The following is a 22,442-nucleotide window of genomic DNA, read 5'->3' on the forward strand; positions in this document are numbered from 1 at the left end:
GACCATATGGGATGCTGGGGAATTAAATCTGGATTGGCCTCGTGCAAGGCAAATGCCCTATCTGCTATACTATTTCCCTGGCCCTTATTATCTTATTATTATTATTATTTTATGGATGTATGACATCTTTAGATATTTGAAGTATGTGGTTGGAGTTTGGATATACTAATTTGTACAGGCTACAATGACCAGATTGATAATTTTATTTTCATTTCATTTATGTAGCAAAACACCTAGCAAGTATGATCTACATAGGCAGTGTTTCCCAAAGTGGTTGATAACCTTCCTTGATAGGAAGGATGGGGTGGAGGACCAAGACAATCCAGGGATACAGTGGCAGTTTCAGATACTATTGGGAGGCACTTTCTAATTGTTAATAAAAGAAGGTAGATTACTGGGAAGTTTTTTTTTCCCCTCTAAAATGGGGGTGGTAGGCCAAATAAATTTGGAAATTTCTAGAGTGTTGATGTGAGTCTTAAGTTTAACCACTGAGTGGAAAGTTAGCAGCTAAACTCAAAACCCAAGATTGTTCATATCATCATTATTGGAATCAATAATTATTCCCACTTGATAAAGCTGTGATTGCAAAACTGGATGTGTCATCTCTGACGTGCTGTCTTGTTAGTATAATTGTTGAATACAGCTCCCCTGTTTACCAAACCATCAATAGCAAGAGCACATCTCCTTTTCTACTGTCTATACCTGAAAAAATTCCTCATGTCTAATTTTGTACCCCGTTGAATTGTTCATCTGCCAGTTTCTCTTATTAAGCTTGAAGTGACAGCTTGTTATGTGCTTCGTGTAATTTGCTTTTAAGTAAGGTTGTTTCAGAGGGCATCTGTAAGCTCATGTGGGTGTATATGTAGTTCTGATAAAGAAACTGTTGTCTAAACCAAAATTTAAAAATAATATTGTTTTTCATTTTATTCTGAAATCTGAGTTTTTAGAAGGTCTTTCAGAGGTCAGATGATGTTTGTTTTTAATTTGTACAAAGCTTAATATAGATTTTGTGACTCATGTATTCCAATTGAAGTGAACATTTACATTTTATAACTGTTTGACATATTGTGTTGTATTTGTGAATTCATGATAGCATGTTGTCAGAGAAGATGCCGTTTTGTTATTTGAGCGTTTAACTTCTCAGAAGCTGCAGCTGTTTCCCCTCTCTAATTTAAATTTAAAATAAAATTACCAAAGTGATGCACATTCACTATGGACAAGTTTAAAATATTGTACAAATCTATAAAGTAAAAATGAGTGACTGTCTCTGTCTCCCACCAATTTTATTTTCCATGGGCAGACACTGTTGATCACATTTATTGTGCATTACTCGGAGCCTACAATTATTTATCATGAATTTCCTCTGTAACTAAAATATATATTGAAAGTTTATAGACCACATTTTTCTTTGAGAGGTAAAAACTACTGTTTCTTTTTGCACATGCCAGGATCTGATTTGTTGTCTTTTGTGAACCACACATTTTTGTTTGTTTCTTTTAAACTGCTCACTGAAGGAGAATGCTTATTATTGATAGCAGGAGTTGATGGAAACCATTTTCTTTTACCACTTAATTGTGGTAATAAGTGATCAATAATATATGAACCTCATATCACAGGGGAAATTAAAGTTCACTAGTTGTCTAGATCTTACCCAATTGACTATGATAAGAGTGTATTAAGTTTGATTATTCATGGAGAAAAAAAGTCAATTTCATTTTAATTTCTATGCGAAGGCCACTGTTTAAAAATATAAATATGGATCTATCTGTTTCTGGAAGAGTTGCTCATTAATCAGACTCTTAAGAATTTCTCTTAACACTGAATTTAGAATAACACACTCATTGGCCATTTTATAGGAATAGGATACTAGGCAAGTTTTTATTAAAATGAATTTTAAGCTGATATCGTTAAAAATCTGAAAAATTAACATATTGATAAAGTAGAATATAGTCCAGAATGATTTTGTTTTGTTTCACATTTCACTGCTGCTAGAATTAAAAACTAAATTAGCTTTTTTTTTTTTTGCTATTTCTATATCCATAGATATGCAGGACTTTTGGGTATTTTAGTAAACTTAACTGATGTAAATAATTAGGAAATCAATAGTATTAGCTTAGTTAATAGATTTATATTGGTTCTCAGAAACCGAATAAAAGAGAAGTTTAATTAAGTATATTCTTTCAAGTTTTTTTTTTTTATCGAATCACTGTGACATACAGTTATAAAGCTTTTATGTTTGAGTTTTGGTCATACAATGATCAAACACTAATCCCTCCATCAGTGTACATTCTCCACCACCAATGTCCCCAGTATCCCCCACCCCCATTCCACCCTCTCCCTTCCTCTATGGCAGACAATTTCCCCATACTCTCTCTTTACTTTGGGGCATTTTGGTTTGCTATACAGATACTGAGAGGTATCACATTTGGTCCTTTATCTACTTTCAGCACACATCTCCCATCCCGAATGACCCTTCCAACCATCATTGACTTGATGATCCCTTCTCTTTTCCAGCTGCCTTCTCCCCCAGCTCATGAGGTAGGCTGCCAACCATGGGACAATATTCCTGGTCCTTATCTCTACTGTCCTTGGATGTCAGTCTCATTGTTATTTTATATTCCACAAATGAGTGCAGTCATTCTATGTCTGTCCCTCTCTTTCTGACTCATTTCTCTTAGCATGTTACTTTCCATAACCATCCAATAAAATATTTCTTATTGGGGATTATTTTGTCATTCAGCAGTTATAACTCTATGCTATGTTACTAGATACCATCTACATGCCCTTCTATTTAGTAGTGCTTTCATCTGTCCTTCATTTGGTCTTCTCCATCTCACTGTCACTGTCACTATCACTGTCCTCCCGTTGTTCAGCGATTTGCTCAAGTGGGCCTAGTAACGTCTCCACTGTGACACTTGTTACTGTGTTTGGCACATCAAATACGTCACAGGTAGCTTGCCAGGCTTTGCTGTGCAGGTGAGATACTTTCGGTAGCTTGCCGGGCTCTCTTCTCCATCTCAGAAAATATAATTCATCCAGTAGTCAGCTAGAATTCACTCATGATGTTTTTATTCGTAGAACACTTTCAATCCATTATAAATATTTGCCCTTTTGTTTATGAAATCTCAATTCTATGAACTTCTAATACAATCTGTCATTGCTTCTTGTCAGATTTACTGCAACAGCTTTCATTCAAGTGAATCACTTTCTTTCCTACACTTGCCTCTATCTGTGCACTGACCAGTGTCCAAGTAATTTTCAAATTAGCAGTGTGAATTATTCCTCCTGTTTAAAAACCCTACACCAGCTGCTTTTTTCAAAATTTTTGTAGGATGGATTCCTTTCTTTCATTTACGTTTTCAGTGAAATGTCAGCAGCTTGACAAAGGTCTTGCTATCCATCTGTTTGTTAGATTAAGTGTTGAAGATAGACTATTTGAGACATTGCTCTATATATTGCCTTTTACTTAATATGCCTTTGAGATTTGAGATCGTCCTATACCAGCATCTAGTAAATTTTTAATTCATTTATTTTTATATCTAAAGCTTTCCCTTGCAAAAAGGTCCCACAAAATATTCTCTTCTAAAATAGTCCTCTGAGAATTAGCTATTTTTTGACCCTTTTCCAAAAAAAAAAAAATTGAATAGTAGCTTATCATACACAGTGTGTTGAAGTTCTGGAAATTCTAACTGACCTCCAATATGGAGTTTTTTTTATACCTGTTGGTATCAGATTCAAACACTGCTTCCATCATCACTACCTACATCTTAATAGTTTATCCAAGCACACAGTTATTATTATCATCGTTATTAAGTAGAGATAACATTTCTTAGTTTTCCATAGCATTGTGGTCATGTGACTAAGCATGAGCAAACTTGTAAGTGCTGAACTGTCTCATTGAAAACAAAGCCACCACACCACACTGGTGGGCTTCCAGGATGATTATAATTCCACTACTATTGAAACTCATAAAGTACCTTCTGTGCTTATTCATTTTTAATCAGGGTAGTTTGTGCATATATATATTTACATATATAAATAACTTTTTTCTGAATACAATCTATCATGTATTTTTATTTACTCATAGTTTTCTTTAGATGACTAAAACAGTCAGGATATTGTGATTTTCTTATATTCTTACGGTGAAGGCAATAGTTGCATTCACTTAGTATTTTGCAGTGTACTTCTCTTTACTAATTGAGTTTCATTAAAAAATTGCCAAAGACCAAAAAAAACAAAACCAAAAACAAACCATGAAAACAGTGGCTTATAAAAAAAAGAGAGACAAAAATTATTTCTCTGTTGTGGAAAAATAGAGAGTTTAGGGTTTCACGTAAATACATGTACTGTCGTAGATTAAGTATCCACAAATGTGTGGGATTATTTCTGGGTTTTCCATTTGATTCCATTAGTCTATGCTCCTGTTTTTATCCAATATCCAATATTCAATCACTGTCACTGTCACTGTCACTGTCCTCCCGTTGTTCATCGATTTGCTCGAGCCGGCCCAGTAATGTCTCCATTGTGAGACTTGTTGTTACTGTGTTTGGCATATCAAATACCTCACGGGGAGCTTGCCAGGCTTTGCCATGTGGGCAAGATACTCTCAGTAGCTTGCCGGGCTCTCCGAGAGGGGCGGAGGAATCGAACCTGGCTCGGCCAGGCTGACTGCACGCAAGGCAAATGCCCTACTGCTATGCTATCACTCCAGCCCAATATCCAATAATTCATTTATTTTAATTTTATTTTGTTGCACATCTGGATATGCTCCGGCCTTACTCTTAGCCTTGTGCTCAGGCATATGTGCTTCAGACTCACTTCTTGTGGCGGTTGGAGGGACAGCATGGGGTGCCAGGTATCTAACTGGGACTGGCCACTTGTGAGACAAATACCTTACTTTCTTCACGCTCTCTCTGGTCCCTCCACACTGTTTTAATTTCTATTAAGGTCAGATGATATTTCCACTGTTCTTTTCTCACAATTGCTTTGCTGCTTTATGTAGCTTCATGCAAATTTTAAAATCGTTCCATTTCCCTGAAAAATGTTTTTGAGATTTATAGGGATTGCATTGAATTTTCATTGCTTCCAAGTAATATGGTCATTTTGATCATATTTCTTCTTCTATTTCAAAGCATGAAATATCTTTTCATTTCTTTGTGTCTTCTATTTCTTTTAGTAATGTCTTAGAGTTTCAATGTATAAATCTTCCATCTCTATTTGGTTTCTTCTGAGGATGTTTCTACCTTTTCTGATTTGATTGTGAATAGGTTTACTATTTTAATTTATTCTCTTCTTATGGTTTGCATATAAAAATGCAGAGATTTACTCTTATTGTTTGTATTCTGGTTCACAGTTTTTTTTTCCTAAATTTTATTTTATTAAAGCTCTGTGATTTACAAAACTATTCATAGTTTGGTTTCAGACATATAGTGTTTCATTAGTGATCCTGCTACCAGTGTCAACTTCTCTCCACTAGTGTTCCCAATTCTATCTTCCACCCCTTCCCATTCGCCCCAACCCCCACCCCTCACCTAACATATTGACAAGAATTTTTTAAGTTTGGTTATTACTATTTGGGTCTCGCAATTTCAGTACTGTTGACTCTGTGGTTTAGATATTTAGCTTTACCATTCTTAACACGACCAGTATACCTTGACCCTTACCCCCTGTTGCTTCTCATCTCTCTCATCTTCTCATTCCCCACTCATTCTTTCCTTCTCCTCCCTATAGTTTGATACCAAGAGTGATCTAGGCATTGCTTCTTTTTTTTATATTTTTATTTATTTATTTTTTTATTTTTATAAAGTTGTTCACAAGAATTTTTTACATTCAACATCAGTCCCACTACCAATACACCTTCCCACCGTCATTATTTCTAATATGCCCACCACCCACAAAGCCTGCCCCCAAAGCAGGATTTAAATAATTTATTTTGTATTGGTTCTTATGAATAATCCACTGAAAATGATACCAAAAAGTTTCCTTAGAGGAAAGTATGTGAAAATTGTTGTATCTCACCCTTGAGCCATTAAGCCCTTGTACAAGAGATTAGTAACATGTTGTTACAGGTTGAGCATGTGCAAATATATGCCGGGCTACCGAGAATTGAACTCGGGTCGGCCATGTTGGCTGCGTGCGAGGCAAACGCCCTACCGTTGTGCTCAGCAGTAGGGTGTTTGCCTTGCGTACAGCCAGCCCAGCTGAGCCAGGTTTGATTCCTCTGCCCCTCTGGGAGAGCCCGGCAAGCTACCGAGAGAATCTCGCCCGCACGGCAAAGCCTGGCAAGCTACTGGGACATATGCAATATGCCAAACACAGTAACAACAAGTTTCAAAATGGAGACGTTACTGGGCCCGCTCGAGCAAATTCATATATATGACTATATATCTATTATTTTTTTTTATAGAGATTGTCTTCTACTTTACACTCTATCAATCAGTGGTTTAGAGTATTTGTGGTCACACACTCCAGGAATTCTAAAATTTTAAATAAGGTGCTAGAGCTGGAGTTAAATTTTTAACTGGATGGTGACTTTGGGGTCTGGAGACTTCTCTGCAGCTTGTTGCTCTTTCCTGAGATTTATTTGTGAGTCTCTGGATCATGGCCATTAATGAGCTTGTGGTCCCATAGGCAGTTTGTGGGAATGACTGCCAGGCTCCAGGAAGAACAGGGAGGGGGAGGTTCCCTATTCTCAACTCAGTGTAGGCATCGCCCCTTTAAACCATTGCATTTTCTCATCTAGTTACTCTAAATCCAACATATAAGTGATATCATTCTGTGTTTATCCTTCCTCTTCTGGCTTCCTTCATTTAACATATCTTCCAGTTTCATCCATGCAGTAAATTGAATGATTTCGTTATTTACAGCTGTGTGGCATTCCATCATGTGATCGTTGTACCAATTTTTAGGCTCCACTGATATTTTGTTGAGCATCTAGATTGATTCCAAATCTTCGCTATTGTACTGAGCTACAATGAGTAATTGTCTTCACAGGTCCTTTTGAATGAATGTTTTTCCATCCTTGGGGACAGAAAATACCCCAAAGTGGAACTGCTGTGTCAGATGGTAACTCAACTTGAAGTTTACCGCGAATCTTCTGTACTGTTTTCCACAGGGTTAAACCAGACAACATTCCCACCAACATTGTACTCACAAAGATCACCAGCAAAAAAATTCAAAAGCCCCATCAAAAAATATCACTGTAGCACTGTCCTCCTGTTGTTCATCAATTTGCTGGAGTGGGTACCAGTAATGTCTCCATTGTGAGACTTGTTACTGTTTTTAGCATATTGAATACGCCACGGGTAGCTTGCCAGGTAGCTCTGCCGTGCGGGCCAGATACTCTCAGTACCTTGCCAGGCTCTCTGAGAGGGGTGGAGGAATTGAACCCGGATCATCAAAACATAGGGAGAGGAAATGAACAAGGACTACTCTGAGGAAAACCAATGGCTAACCAACAGGAACATGAAAAAATGCACATCATTACTTATAATTAGGGAAATCCAAATGAAGACAACAATGAGATACCATCTCACACCTGTGAGAATGGTACATATCAAAGCTACTGGGAACAATTTGTGTTGGTGGGATGTGCTTTACTTGATTGAATACAAACATTTTCTATTTACCATATCCTGCATTATTGCCAGACAGTGCTCCTTTTATTTAGGGGAATATAATCACTTAACTTCCCGTTAGTCGTCGATTTGCTCGAGCGGGCGCCAGTAACGTCTCCATTTGTCCCTGTCGCGTGCTAGTGTAGCCCAATGGCATCTTTTCGCTCCGGGAACATGGAGGGCCTCAAACCGATCGTTCATGACCTTGACAAAGAAGTCTGACCATCTGGTAGGTGGGCGGCCACGCGGTCTCTTGACATCCAAGGGGGAATATAGAAGGAATTGTATTTGACTTTGCACAAATTATAGCAAGAACAATTTTTCATCAGAGAGAAAATTTCTTTCATGTTTAGAATCCAATTAAACATTTTTAAGTTTGACTTGTGGTTTTGATTTTTTACAGCTGATTTATTTTTAGGATATAACAGAAGAAAAGATTGACACATGAGTTCAAAGCCTTTATAATTATTTGCTTTATGTAAACATCAAAATCTTCCTAGGCGGGTCACGCTTATGGATATTAAGATGAAATAGGACAAAATAGAAGAGTTTATCATTACTAGAGTAACAAATGGTGTTGTGGCAAAATTGGTTTTTCCCTTCTAAACCACCAGAGGGCACTCTTTTATAGTTTATTTGAACTTTTTACTCGATCTATTGAATTATTATTATTATTATTATTATTATACTTTGAACATTTTGAGAGCTTTATTGGCATTCAGGTTTGAATTATTTGGAGACTAATGATTGTTTTTTTGTAACTGTTATTTAGTTTTGATTTGTTTTATAACAGCACCATTAAAATGGGACTGTGCAAACAAGCCAATTTTAAATGCTTTAAGCAATAGAATATCTGGCATAAAATATTGTTAATTTAGTCACTTTTTTTGTTTACTTCACAGTTCTATAATGCCACTCTTTCTGTTTGTTTGTATTAAGGTTTCAGATAGGGTGGAGCGTCGGCTTCAGGAAATAGAAAGAGAGATGCGCACTGAAAGAGAGCTGGTGGAAAAACGGCAGGATCAACTGGGACTTATTTCTTTGCAGCTACAGGAGGTTTGTTAATAATAATTTCTTCGAATATAAGCCTTGAGATTGAATCGTTCTTTTGCCATTTTCAGGTTGTAGTTAGTCATTGCATCACAATCACGATCACCATCATGATCATCCTGTTGTTCGTCGATTGTCTCAAGCAGGCACCAGTAACGTCTGCTTCGTCCTAGCCCTGAGAAATGCTTTTTCAGGGTTAGGAGAATGAGACCCATCATTGTTACTGGTATTTGGCATATTGAGTACACCACGGGGAGTTTACCAGACTCTGCTGTGCGGGCAGGATACATCGTTGCATGTGACAGCATTAATCAGAGCAGAGGAGATAGTAATAGTTCATAATAATAATGAGTGAAGACAGATGTTCCTGGTTCAAACCCAGTCTGTTGTTTACCGCCGTATCACTTTGGATAAGTTCCGTAGCTTCCTTAGACCCTCTTTCTCTGGGAAATGGGCGAAGTATTTACTTAATCCTTTAGTATGAGCATAACTATATTATTACTAGTAAAGTCTATAGCTTGTGTGCTCAAAATGTTAATAGAAAGGAAAATTATTGTAGTGAGTTTTTCTTGATTTGAATTAAGCCAGGCATTAGTAAATTGTGATTGGATGGCCCAAATCTGGTTATTGTCACTTTTTGTGAACACAGTTTTAGGTGTTACTGTAACACAGCAAATTCCCTACAAAGTTTGTCAGTGGGGTACAGTGTGATCCAGCATGAGAGTTAAGTACTTGTGAAAGATATTGAATGACCCACAAAGTCCCAAGTATTGACTGTTTCTTCCTCTCAGTTTCAATTTGAGGGGAGAGTGTTGCATCATATATACCTGGTGGTGCTCAGAAACTTCTCTTGGCTCAGGACTTGGCGGCCACTCCTGGCTGTTCTTGGGACCTTGTGGTGCTGGGGAATGAACCCCAGCATACAAAGCATGAATTCCTGTTTGTTGAGCTCTCTCTCCAGCCTAACTGTCCCTTTGATAGAAAGTTGGCTGACCTGGATAACTATCAACATGTGATAATTGGAATAGAATTGTCTTAAACTTTAGATACCTTTTCTGTTTTGAAATTTCAGTTTTCTACAGAAGTTGAAAAAACAGAACAAGAGATTTCTGTATACTCTGCCTAAATTCTCTCAGACTTTTCAGCATCACGATTTGTCATTTATAAGTGCTCTCACGCCTAAATAATATGGTATCTGTGTATTCTTCTCATCATCACTGGAAATTGATGGTGGCTTAGTAATATGATTTAATCTATAGTTTCTTCACAAATTTCTTTATTAATTTTTTTCTTGGCCAGGAAACAGTAAAATAAGTAATCATCTTGTCTCTTTATAGTCTCCTTTAACCTAGAACTTTTTTTTTTTTTTTTTAGTTTTTATTTGCTTTCAGAGTAGCAGGCAAGTTAATTTGTTTTCCATTTTGGGTTTGTTGATGTTTTCTCCTTACTGTATTTAGTTTCTCAGCTTTTGGCAGGAAACCCAGAGAGTTGGTGTTGTGTTCTTTCCTGAATATCATAAGAGGAGGCATATAATATTTGTCTGTCACATTCTGGTGAAAATTGAGCATTTGGTCATGAGGTTGCCTGCCAGATAGCTCACTATTAAGTTGTTGTTATTATGCCCTTTAAATTTATTTTATTTTACTCTTTGACATTTGAAAATTAATCTATTATCATACTTTCACCTATAAATTTTAGAGTATTGATTTATTCACTTAACACTTATTAGTAAGTACTGTTTAGTGGTGTTTTAAAACCAATTTATATTCTCTCTCTAACAAGGTCTGTGCCCTTAGGATGATTTTTCCCTGTCATGCAGTTCAGTGTCTAGTACATCCATTTGTAGAGAAGGTTTAAAATAGACACATTTAAAGAAATATATAAGACTGAAGAACAGTTGACATTGCTGGGGTTGAAGGAATGATGTTGTTTGTGTAATTTTGGGTTCAAGAGGCATTTGGGAGGGCCTTTCTCAGCCGGGGGGTCCAGGAAAGGGGGTCACAGATCTTGCAGAAGTCATGGAGCAAGCTGGGGACTGGCATCCTCAATGCATGATGCACCCAACTAACAGAAGAAGCCAGTGTCAGTTTTCTGGATCCTTGGGTGCGTGCCTTGGGTTTGAGAGGAGTTTGGGAGGGGCTTCCTCATTCAAGGGGTGAAATGGGGGGTACCCAGGAAGGGGTAACAGACCATGCAGAAGTTGCAGAGCAGGTTTTCTCTCCACATTTATTAGTTTCTTTCCTACTGCAAGATGGGGGCGGGGTTGGTCTTTTTATTTATTCATTTATTTATGCTGGTGTAGGTTTGTGAATTATATAATGTTGTGTGTTATTACTACTATTATAGAAAATTGTTGAAACTGTTGAAATTTCCTTTAAATGTTAGATTTATACAAAGTGTAAGAATTATAAACAGAAAATAAATGCTTTTTATTTTATTATTGCATCACAGTGAGATACACAGCTACAAACTTATTCATGATTGGATTTCAGTCATTGGGTTACACACCTGTCCCTTCACCAGTGTACAACCAATGTCTTCAATTTCCCTCCTCTCCTTCCTCCCTTCCCCTCATCTGTGGCAGGCTCTCTCTCTCTGTCTCTCTCTCTCATATTGTTTTTTTCCTCTCTCTATCTCTCTGTCTCTATCTCTGTCTCTCTTTGTCTCTCTGTCTCTGTCTCTCTGTGTTTCTCTCTTATTTTGGGCATTATGGTTTGTAATACAGATACTATAAGTCATGAACTTTACTTATAAATGGATGGACATAGACAGTATCATGCTGAATGAAATGAGTCAGGAGAGGGACAGATATAGAATGTCTACACTCATTTGTGGGATATTAGAAAACATAATATGAGACTAATATCCAAGGTCAGGAAAAACAGGGGTCAGGAGGACTGGTCAATGATTGGAAGCTTGCCACAAGTGTGTATGGGGCAAAAGGTAATTAGGATAGAGAAGAGACCAGTATGACAATAATGGTTAGAAGTGATATATCTGAACAAGAACTGAGAAATGCTTTTTTATTTTTTAATAAGATGGTTTTCTCTAAAAGCATATTCTGTTAGTGTACTTACATATGCTTGGTGATAAGACCCTTTAAAATGGACAGATTTAAAAAAAATTCTTTTTTAAAGTATTAGAAGACACTGTCAGTTGAAAATTAGGAACAAAAATTGTCACTGAAATTATAAGATGATAGGAAAAATCTGCTTTTAGTTTCTAAAATTCTACTTGCCTTTATTTCTTGAATAGAGACCTGCCCTTTTTAGTTGATAATAGATTTGAAGAGGATGCTTTGTTGAATAATTAGATGCAGCATGTGGGTAGCTTTTTTAGTTTTTTAAATAAAAAAACAAAACCTTGATTTTTTATACATTTGTTCTCCTAGCAAATTGCATCTGGTGAGCATAAGAATAGTACTAGGGAGACAATTGTTCTTTTTTGCAAGAGAAATTTTCCATACTTATTTTCTTCTCTCTGCAGAATGCACAAAATTACAAAGAATGAGAGAGAGAGAGAGAGAGAGAGAGAGAGAGAAAGAGAGAGAGAGAGAGAGAGGAAGGAGATAGAGGGAGGGAGAGAGGGACGGAGAAGGGGGTAGGGAGGGAGATTCTGAGAGAGAGAGGAAAGAGAGAGACAGAGACAGAGACAGAGACAGAGATAGAGACAGAGAGAGATTGTTTCCATCCCCATTTTTGAGAAATCAGAGGTTGAGTAATTGTCAATTTGACTGAACGCTGAAGCTTTGGTTTGGAATTCCTTCTCTGACAATACAATAAAGGATCCCTCTTAAACTCTTGATAAAAAATGTTTGACTTCATATTTTGTCACTTTAATATAAGCAGTGACCTATGGGCTTTTCAAAGGTGGTTTTGGATTAAACAGTGCAATCGGGACTGAAAGGATTAATTTAGGATGATACGGTTTTTCTACTCCCAAGTTAAGTGGCTTAGACAGTTCTGGAAAGGTTATGTTTAAGGAGAGAAAACACTGCTTTCTCTTCGATATTAAAAAACACTTGTGGAAATGTCTGTACTGTATAATAACTGATATGTATTTTTTCTGGCTACAGTGAGAAGTTGAATATATACGTGAGGAGTAGGCTTTAGACTCTGAGTCACCACCTCCCTAAAATGTATAATTTAATTTTAATTTTATAATTTAAAAGTTGAGAGAGAGGAAGTGCTCATTAAAAATTCTAGGATGTCAGAGACTCTAGTTATAATGCTGTACTACTTCTAGGGAGTAAAACCATGGTTTTGGCTAAAGCTGCTGCTTTTACTAAAAATGGCCTAATAAGGGCCTCAGGTTCTCTGAGTTTTGTGCATTGCCCTTCAATGAAAAACAGTCTTAGTCACTGGAAATTAGTTGAGGAAAAGCCATTCTCCTTTTTTTTTAGTGTTTCTAAGGAATTTTTTTCATTCTTTTAACCTTTTTTTTTCTTGTTTCTTTTCTTTTCTTTTTCTTTTTTTTTTTTTCCCCTAAGCAAAGGGGCTGTGTATACTCTGGAATTAACTTTCATTTGGGGCAGGGGGGAGGTTTTGGTGCCAGGGCAGCAAACTTGGGTCAGCCATGTGCAAGACAAGAAATAACCCTTAACTGACTTTCAGACCTCATATATCATCATTTAAACAGCATTGATTTGGTTTCTCAGTAGAAGTCTCTCGGGAGAGATGCATGCTTCATATTAATTGTGGAATGATATTCTTTTAAAATTTCAATGTTTTTCTAGTACTCTGATCTTTTACTAATTTGATTAAGATATTATTAAGTCTTTAACTACAGTAATTGTTGCAAACAATAAAGTTTTCCTCCTTTTGATCTTGTGCTTTATAGTAAATCTAGTAGAGGGGTGTTTTCTATAGTTGTACGGAGAATGTATTTAGACTGAAGCTCAAGTAAGAACTCTTGTAGGTTTAAGATTCTAATTTCTTACATTTCAGTCATCAAAATGGTCTAAAGCCTCCACACTTCTGTTTTTAGTTGTATGTATCTTCTCCTAATTTTAGCCATACTAATGGTATAAAATATTGTCATTTTTATGTTCTTTTGTGAATTTGAACAATTTCTGTATATTTGTTGGCAATTTGTGTTGGTGTCTGTACAAATTTCCTGCTCATAATTTTTGCTCAGTTTAAAACATAGGATTATCTGTCATTTCTGTTATATATATCTAGTTTCCTAGTTATATTTGGGCTTTATATACTTTGCTATTAATTTGTTTCTCTACTCCTGAACTGATACTTATTTTGTCCCCATTTTAGTTCATTTTATTACATTTTGCTAAATGATAATGAAAATATCTTGTCATGAAAAATTCAGTTGACATCTTGATTTTAAATGTAATAAGGAGATAGATTAATCTAAGGGCCTATTTCCTTTCGTCTTCTTCTTTTTGGCCAACCTGGAGGTGCTCAGGGTTTATCCTTCTGGATTTGTACTCAGGGATCACTCCTGGCTGATTCAGAGCTTGTGCCTGAGAATGCAGTGTTGCTTGGGCCCTGTGGTGCTGGGGATACGCAGATCACCCCAACAGTGCTGAGGGTGTGCGGGCCTGCACCCCATGTTTCTTGTAGAACTACGCAGGGCTGGATAGAACCTGGGCCTAGCATTGCGCCCTAACTGCTGTCCGATTTCCTAACCCTTCGTGAGATTTTTTTCTCTCTGATCTTATCAATAGTCTGATAGTCTTTTATAAAAAGTCTTATGGGTTTTGTGTTGGTAAATGTGATATTTCCTTGATTGCTCTAATTTCAGTTAGCTTTATATGTGACTCTTCTATGCAACAATTGTGTTTAATGGTCTTATTCTATCACTTATATCACTTGTCATCCCATTGATCTTCCATTTGCTTGAGCAGGCACCAGTAACATCTCCATTTGTTCCTGTCGCATGCTAGTGTAGCCCAATGGCATCTGCTCGCTCCTGGAACACAAAGTGCCTCAAACCATTTGTTCAGGGTTTTGATGAAGTCTGACCATTTTGTAGGTGGGTGGCCATGCGTACATTGACGTCCTGTAGAATCCAGTTGGTAACAGATCTAGTCCAGCGGTCATCTCTAAATCGCATACATGTCCAGCCTATCTGATTTTTGACACCTTGGCAAATGAGGCAGCGTCTCTGATTCTTGATTGTTGACAGAGGTCAGAACTCTGGATTCCTTCTCTTATTTGAATGAAACGTGATATTCCAAGCATAGTTCTTTTGATTCCTCTTTGGGAGACCCGAATAGCGTTCTCCTCCTGTTTTCATAGGGCTCAGATCTCTGAGGAATATGTTATTGCAGGAAGAATGGTGAAGTCGAAAAGATGTGCCCTGAGCTGGAGGTTCATCATCCTCTTAACTACTTCTTCCATGCCGTTGAAGGCGTTTCACGCTACTCTCTTCCTTCTGTGCAGTTCTTGCGCCAAGTTGTTCCTCATGTTGAGTTCATGACCCAGTACACATAGCTGCTGCATTCAGAAATGTTTGTTTCATTGAGAGCAAATGGAATATCAGGGACTGGTTTGTATTTCATGAACATTGTTTTGGTGAGATTCAGCTGAAGTTCGACCTTTCGACACTCACGGTAGAAGTCAGCCGGCATTTGTGCCGCTTGGTTAATGTTTGGTGTTATTAGAACAATATCATCAGTGAAGAAGAGGTAGTGTAGTTGCCGACCATCTTCGCTCCCATTCCTTCCCGTTCCAGTCGTTGTATGACATTCTCGAGGGTGGTACTGAAGAGTTTTGGTGAAATGGGATCATCCTGCCAAACCCCTTTCTTTATGTTGATTATCACTTCCTCGTAGAATGATGAGATCCTGGTGGTGAATCCATAATATAGCTCTCAGAGGATCCTGATGTACTGAGTATGGATGCCCTGTTTGGCTAGGGCTTCGATGACTGCTTCAGTCTCAGCAGAATCAAAGGCCTTTTTTTAAATCAATGAATGTTAGACAGAGCAGCATCTTGAACTCTCACAAAACCTCAATGAGCTTGGTCACTGTGTGGATATGGTCGATCATGTTGAATCCTTCTAGGAACCTGACTTGCTCACATGGTTATCCTTTGTCTGTGATCCTATTCAGGATGACTCAAATGAATAACTTGTAGACAATGGACAACAGGTAGATTATGCAATAGTTTCCAATGTCGTGGATGTCTCCCTTCTTGTACAATAGAACAGTCTTGCTGGTTTTCCACTGGGATGGAACCTTGCATTCAGACAGGTAGCATGTGAAAAGCCGAGCCAGTGTATTGACAAGTACTGTCAGCAGATTTTTCATGTGTTTGGGTATGACCTTGTCTGGATCCGGTGCTGTATGCTTCTTTACTGACAAAATGGCATGTCCGATTTCTGAAGGGAAAACATTGGGAATGACATATCCATCCTGTGGAATTTGGTATGTGGGCAGGTGGACGTGGCTATCAAAGAGATCCGAGTTGAAGTTGTGGATAATCTTCTCTGTTGCCCTTCTGGAAGATGTGATAGATCCATCAGGACGTTGGAGGGCAGTCATCTTGATCTTATAGTTGGTGAAGGACAGGTGGGAGTTGCAAATACTTTTCCTGGCTTCTGCCGCATCGGCCAACACTGCTGCTCTTCCCTCTTTGAATTCTTCCTTTATCACTTCTCTGCTCAGCTTTGTGAGCTCAAATGTTAACTTGTTATCGTCTCCATTACCTCCACTACCCAGCTGCTGCCACACTTCAGGCCACTTTCTGGATGCTCGGGCTGAACGTCATGCATGAGTAAAGCCCCACAGAACCAGGTAAGCGGAACTTTGTGACCTTGGACTCCAGGCTTAATGGGACCCGAAAACAGAGATTCTCTGCCTGCTTCCATCAATCTCTGGCGACCCAGGGATCACACCCAGAAGACCTATACTGCCGGTGCGAGATAAATATCTCATCACATGACCTCTACTACCTCCACTACCCAATTGCCTCCATTCTCCAGGCCGCTTTCTAGACCATGCAGCTGCAAAGAAAAAAACATCATAACACACTTAATACCTATCTTCCAAAATTACCACACCATATTTGATGGGGTACAAAAATGGTGATAACTATGGTAACACCTGTAAGGGCGATTAGAGGCTGCTCTAAAAGTCTCTATTCCTCTTGGAGAGCCTGGAAAGCTACCGAGAATATCCCGCTTGCATGGCAGAAGCTGCCAAGCTACCTGTGGCGTATTACATATGCCAAAAACAGTAAAGAACAATGGGCCTCATTCGCTGACCCTGAAAGAGCCCCTAATATGGCAGCATTAAGAAGGATGAGCAAGGAGAGGCTTATGAAATCTCAGGGCTGAACTAGGCTGGCAAAATGAAGAAGGAATAAAATGACTGTCTGTACTTTCAACGTACATACTCTGGCATTGGACGCATCCATCGAGGACCTGATGGTGCAAGTTCAGGAGATCAAGTACAACATCAGTGGTCTGACCAAGAGGAGAAGGCATTGATCACATCACACTGTTTTTGACACTGGAGAAGAACTCTTCCTCAGAAAATGCTATGATAGAGGCGTTGGTGGTGTCAGTATCCTTGTCAAAACAAACTTTGCCATGAGCATTGATTCATTTCAAATCCTAACAACCCGAATTGGACGATTATGCTGGAATAGATGAGGCTCACTGCCGGCAGTGTCTATCTTCATCATCTATGCACCAACATCGGATTATGATGAAGAAGGAATTGAGAAGTTCTACATGGAGCTGGAGAATTTCTATAAAGAAGACCACACTTTCTTTTTTTTATTTATTTATTTTTATTTATTTTTTATTATTAGTGAAACACCATGAGGTACAGTTTTAGATTTACAGTTTTTTGTGCTTGGGTTTCGATTATACAATGATCAAATACCCATCCCTCCACCAGTGCCCATTTTCCACCACCATGGATAATATCCCCCCCACCCCCATCCCCCCCATCCCACTCTGCCTCTGTGGCAGGACAATCCCTTGTGTTCTCTCTCTTCTTTTGGGTGTTGTGGTCTGCAAAAGAGGCATTGAGTGGCAAACATGTTCAGTCCATAGTCTACTTTCGACATGCATCTCCCCTCCTGGAGGATCCTCCAAACACTCTTTATTTGGTGCTCCCTTCACTATCTGAGCTGCCCTTTCCCCTAGAATGCCCGGCTGGCCTCTAAGCTATGGAGTAATCCTCCTGGTGCTGATCTCAGCTATTTTTGGGTATTAATCTCATAATTTGTTACTTTATATCCCCCAGATGAATGCAATCTTTCTATGTCTATCCCTCTCTTTCTGACTCATTTCGCTTAGCATGATACTTTTTTATGTTGTACCACTTGTATGTAAATTTCATGACTTCATCTTTTCTAACAGCTACATAGTACTCCATTGTGTAGATGTACCAAAGTTTCTTTAACCAGTCATCTGTTCTTGGGCACTCAGGTTTCTTCCAGTTTCTGGCTATTGTAAAGAGTGCTGCAATGAACAAACAAGTGCAGATGTCACTTCGACTATACATTTTTGCCTCTCTGGGATATATTCCCAGGAGTGGTATTGCTGGGTCAAATGGGAGCTCAATTTCTAATTTTTTGAGAATCGTCCATACTGTTTTCCAGAAGGGCTGAACCAGTCAACATTCCCACCAACAGTGAAACAGTGTCCCTTTCTCTCCACATCCGCGCCAGCACCGGTTGCTTTTGTTCTTTTGAATGTGGGCCAGTCTCTGAGGTGTGAGATGGTATCTCATTGTGGTTTTGATCTGCATCTCCCTGAAGATTAATGATGTAGAGCATTTTCTCATGTGCTTTTTTGCCATTCGGATTTCTTCTTTGAGAAAGTTTCTGTTCATTTCATTGCCCCATTTTTTGATGGGGTTGGATGTTTTCTTCTTGTGGAGTTCAACCAGTATTTTGTATATCCTAGATATCAACCCCTTGTCAGATGTGTATTCGGTGAATATCCTTTCCCATTCTGTAGACTGTCTTTGTATTTTGGTCACTGTTTCTTTTGAGGTGCAGAAGCTTCTTAGTTTAAGATAGTCCCATTTATCTATCTCTGTTTTCACTTGCTTGGCCAGTGGCGTGGCATCTTTGAAGATACCATTAGCTTCAGTGTCATGGAGGGTTTTGCCAACTTTGTCTTCAATGTATCTTATGAGAAGACCACACTTTCTACAAGATCATTGTCGGTGATTTTAATGCCAAAATAGGACTTAGAAGGTTGCCTGAAAAACTCCACATTGGGACCTATGGCCTAGAATGGATCTGAGTTCATCATGTTGACCAAGACCATCCATGGTAACTCACAGTTCCAGAAGGAGGAATCTAAATGTTGGACATGGGAGTCTCCCGATGGACAGTTCCACAAGGAAATTGACCACATCAAATTCAGTCGATGGTTTTGCCTGACCTATGTCACTTGTTGTCCCAAAATTCCAAATGGGATCGAACCACAGTCACCTTCATGCAGAATTCTACTTCATGGAGCGGGGGACAAAGGGCTGCAAAGTTTAAGAAGAGAACTCCCAGAATGACCACCAACTGGGAGCTCTTTGGCACTATAGAGGCAACATGGGAAGATGCTGTCATTGACAACATTGACGAGGAATACGATTGGCTGGTTCAGCACCTCCATGACTTTGCGAGGAATGGCGAGAGTGGGAAAGCCATAAACAGATTCCTGTCTTCAGAAACTCTCAAGATCATTCGCCAACGTGGTTGGCACGAGCCTCTAGCAATCACAATACCTTATTATTTCTTATTATATATTATAATATGTAAGTAAATCAGCTAACTCTAACTTAGCAGATTTACTTACATATTATATGTTGTAGATAATCATATCTTTTGAAATTATTGGTTATTAAATTTCTTTAAAATTCTCTTTTGTTGTTTTAACTTGAAACACAAGTACAACATTGAATAGAAGCAAAGAAAGCAGGAATCCTTTCTTTATTCCTGTATTTGTAGTGATGCATCTGAGTGTTAACCTTGTTGTGTGGTATTTGTTTCTGGTTTCAAGTGGTATCTGTTCTCTTTTATTAGATTAAGAGCTTTGCCTCCTTTTCCTACATTGCCAGTCACTGAGATATTTTTTCCAAGTATATTGTGAAATATATCAGTATTCTTACTGCTTTTGTTCTCTTTTGATATGGAAAGACAGATGAGTCCTAAAGTATGTTGAGACCTTTTTACATTCTTGATATTTTGTCGTGAGAACAATTAGAAGTAATTCTTCTAAGTTTGTCGTGAGAACAATTAGTGAGAACAATTAGTGTGAACAATTAGTTAGAAGTAATTCTTAAACACAGAACCAGAAGCAAACCCTGGGCACCACTTAACTTACTCACTTTTTAACTTCCCGTTAGTCGTCGATTTGCTCGAGCGGGTGCCAGTAATGTCTCCATTTGTCCCTGTTGCGTGCTAGTGTAGCCCAATGGCATCTGTTCGCTCTGGGAACACGAAGAGCCTCAAACTGATCGTTCATGATCTTGACGAAGAAGTCTGACCATCTGGTAGGTGGGCGGCCATGCGGTCTTTTGACATCCCGTGGAATCCAGTCGGTAACAGCTCTAGTCCAGCGGTCATCTTTAAATCTCATTACGTGACCAGCCCATCTGATTTTCAACACCTTGGCAAATGAGACAGCGTCCCTGATTCTTGATCGTCGACGGATGTCGGAACTCCGGATTCTTTCTCTCATTTGAGTGAAACGTGATATTCCAAGCATAGCTCTTTCTATTCTTCTTTGGGAGACCTGAATAGCGTTCTCATCTTGTCTGCATGGGGCCCAGGTCTCTGAGGCATATGTTAATGCAGGAAGAACAGTGGAATCAAAGAGATGTGCCTGGAGCCGGAGGTTCTTCGTCCTCTTAGCTATTTCTTCAACGTTCTTGAAGGCGTTCCAAGCCGCTCTCTTCCTCCTGCGCAGCTCGGGTGCCAGGTCATTTGTCATGTTGACTTCTCGACCTAGGTATACATAGCTGTTGCATTCGGAGATGGTCGTTCTGTTGAGAGCAAATGGGGCATCAGTATCGAGGCTGTTTCTCATAAACATTGTCTTCGTAAGATTCAGCTGTAGTCCCACCTTTCCATACTCACGGTCAAAGTCGGCCAGCATTTGTGCCGCTTGGCTGATGTTTGGTGTTATTAAAACAATGTCATCAGCAAAGCAGAGGTGGTGTAGTTGCCGACCATCTATCTTCACTCCCATTCCTTCCCATTCCAGTTGTTGCATGATGTTCTCGAGGGTGGCACTGAAGAGTTTAGGTGAAATGGTATCACCCTGCCAAACCCCTCTCTTGACATCAATGATTACTTCTTTGTAGAATGGTGAGATCCTGGTAGTGAATCCGCAATACAGTTCACGGAGGATCTTGATGTATTGGGCTTGAATGCCCTGATTGGCTAGGGCTTCAATGACCGCTTCCGTCTCAACAGAATCAAAGCCCTTCTTTAAATCAATGAACATTAGAGCGGCATCTTGAACTCCCGAGAAACCTCAATGAGCTTAGTAATTGTGTGGATATGGTCGATGGTACTGAATCCTTTTCGGAACCCGGCTTGCTCTCATGGTTGTCCTTCATCTAGTGTTCTGCTAATCCTATTTAGGATGACTCGAGTGAACAACTTGTAGATGACAGACAATAGGCAGATCGGGCGATAATTGCCAATGTCATGGATGTCTCCCTTCTTGAACAGTAGTACGGTCTTGCTGGTTTTCCATTGGGACGGAACCTTGCATTCAGACAGGTAGCGTGTGAAGAGCCGAGCCAGTGTATTGATGAGTACTGACGGCAGGTTCTTCAGGTGTTCAGGTCTGACCTTGTCTGGGCCGGGTGCTGTTTGTTTCTTTACCGACGAAATGGCGTGTCAGATTTCGGAAGGGAGAACATTGGGAACGACATATCCATCCTGTGGAATTTGGTATGTCGGCAAGTGGACATGGCTATTGAAGAGATTTGAGTAGAAGTCGTGGATAATCTTCTCCATTGCTGTTCTGGAGCATGTGATGGATCCATCAGGACGTCGGAGGGCAGTCATTTTGGTCTTGTAGTTGGCTAACAAAACCTGTTAATATCCTGATAAAGGGAAACCAGGTGTTAAGGTTTTTTTTTTTTATTATTATTCCGCCCCTCTTGAAAAGCCCGGCAAACTACCTAAAGTATCTCACCCGCATGGCAAAGCCCGTGACGTATTTGATATGGCAAACACAGTAACAACAAGTCTCACAATGAAGATGTTACTGGGCCTGCTTGAGCAAATCGATGAACAACGGGAGGACGGTGCTATGGTGCTACAAATATTTTGTCATGTTGTACTTTTTATTGAGTCAACTTAATAGTATCTTCTGTGTGACATTTATGTTCATGATTAAAATCAGTTCTTACTATTTTTGCAGTGTTCTTAGAAGGATAGTTCCTAATGAAGTAAATTTAGTTGATTCTTCTTTTTGTGTTTCCTGACTCTTTTCTAGAGAGAGAAATGCTCAATTTCCTGAATACTTGTGAAAAATCACCCATAAAACCGTTTTTACTGATATGTATAGTTAATACTCTTTTCAGAAGTTGAGATTTTAATTTCTCAAAAATCATTTTTGTCTATTTAGCTTTAAAAGTTTAAATTTGTGGACTTGTGACTGAAAACTCTGGGTTCAATGGAACTGAACTGGGTGACCTTCACCCATATCACCCCTTATTTCCAGCAACTTGGCTGTCACATCCCCAAGCCACTTCTGGCACCAGATAATCTCATAGTCCATGATCCAGAGACCCATTGTCTCTTTTGGAAAAGAGCATAAAACAACACACTCCATAGC

General features: G+C 38.9%; 1 protein-coding gene across 1 annotated transcript in view; it reads left to right on the forward strand.

The window, feature by feature from the left end:
- The window catches only part of CEP128 (centrosomal protein 128), a 512,196-nt gene that overhangs the window by 59,110 nt on the left and 430,644 nt on the right, over nucleotides 1–22,442 (forward strand). Inside the window, exon 9 of the mRNA XM_056134021.1 lies at nucleotides 8,556–8,672. Within this exon, the coding sequence (XP_055989996.1) occupies nucleotides 8,556–8,672 (117 nt within the window). The remainder of the gene's footprint in view (nucleotides 1–8,555; nucleotides 8,673–22,442) is intronic.

The sequence above is a fragment of the Sorex fumeus genome, unplaced genomic scaffold, assembly GCF_029834395.1.
Source record: "Sorex fumeus unplaced genomic scaffold, SorFum_2.1 ptg000098l, whole genome shotgun sequence".
Taxonomy (NCBI): domain Eukaryota; kingdom Metazoa; phylum Chordata; class Mammalia; order Eulipotyphla; family Soricidae; genus Sorex; species Sorex fumeus.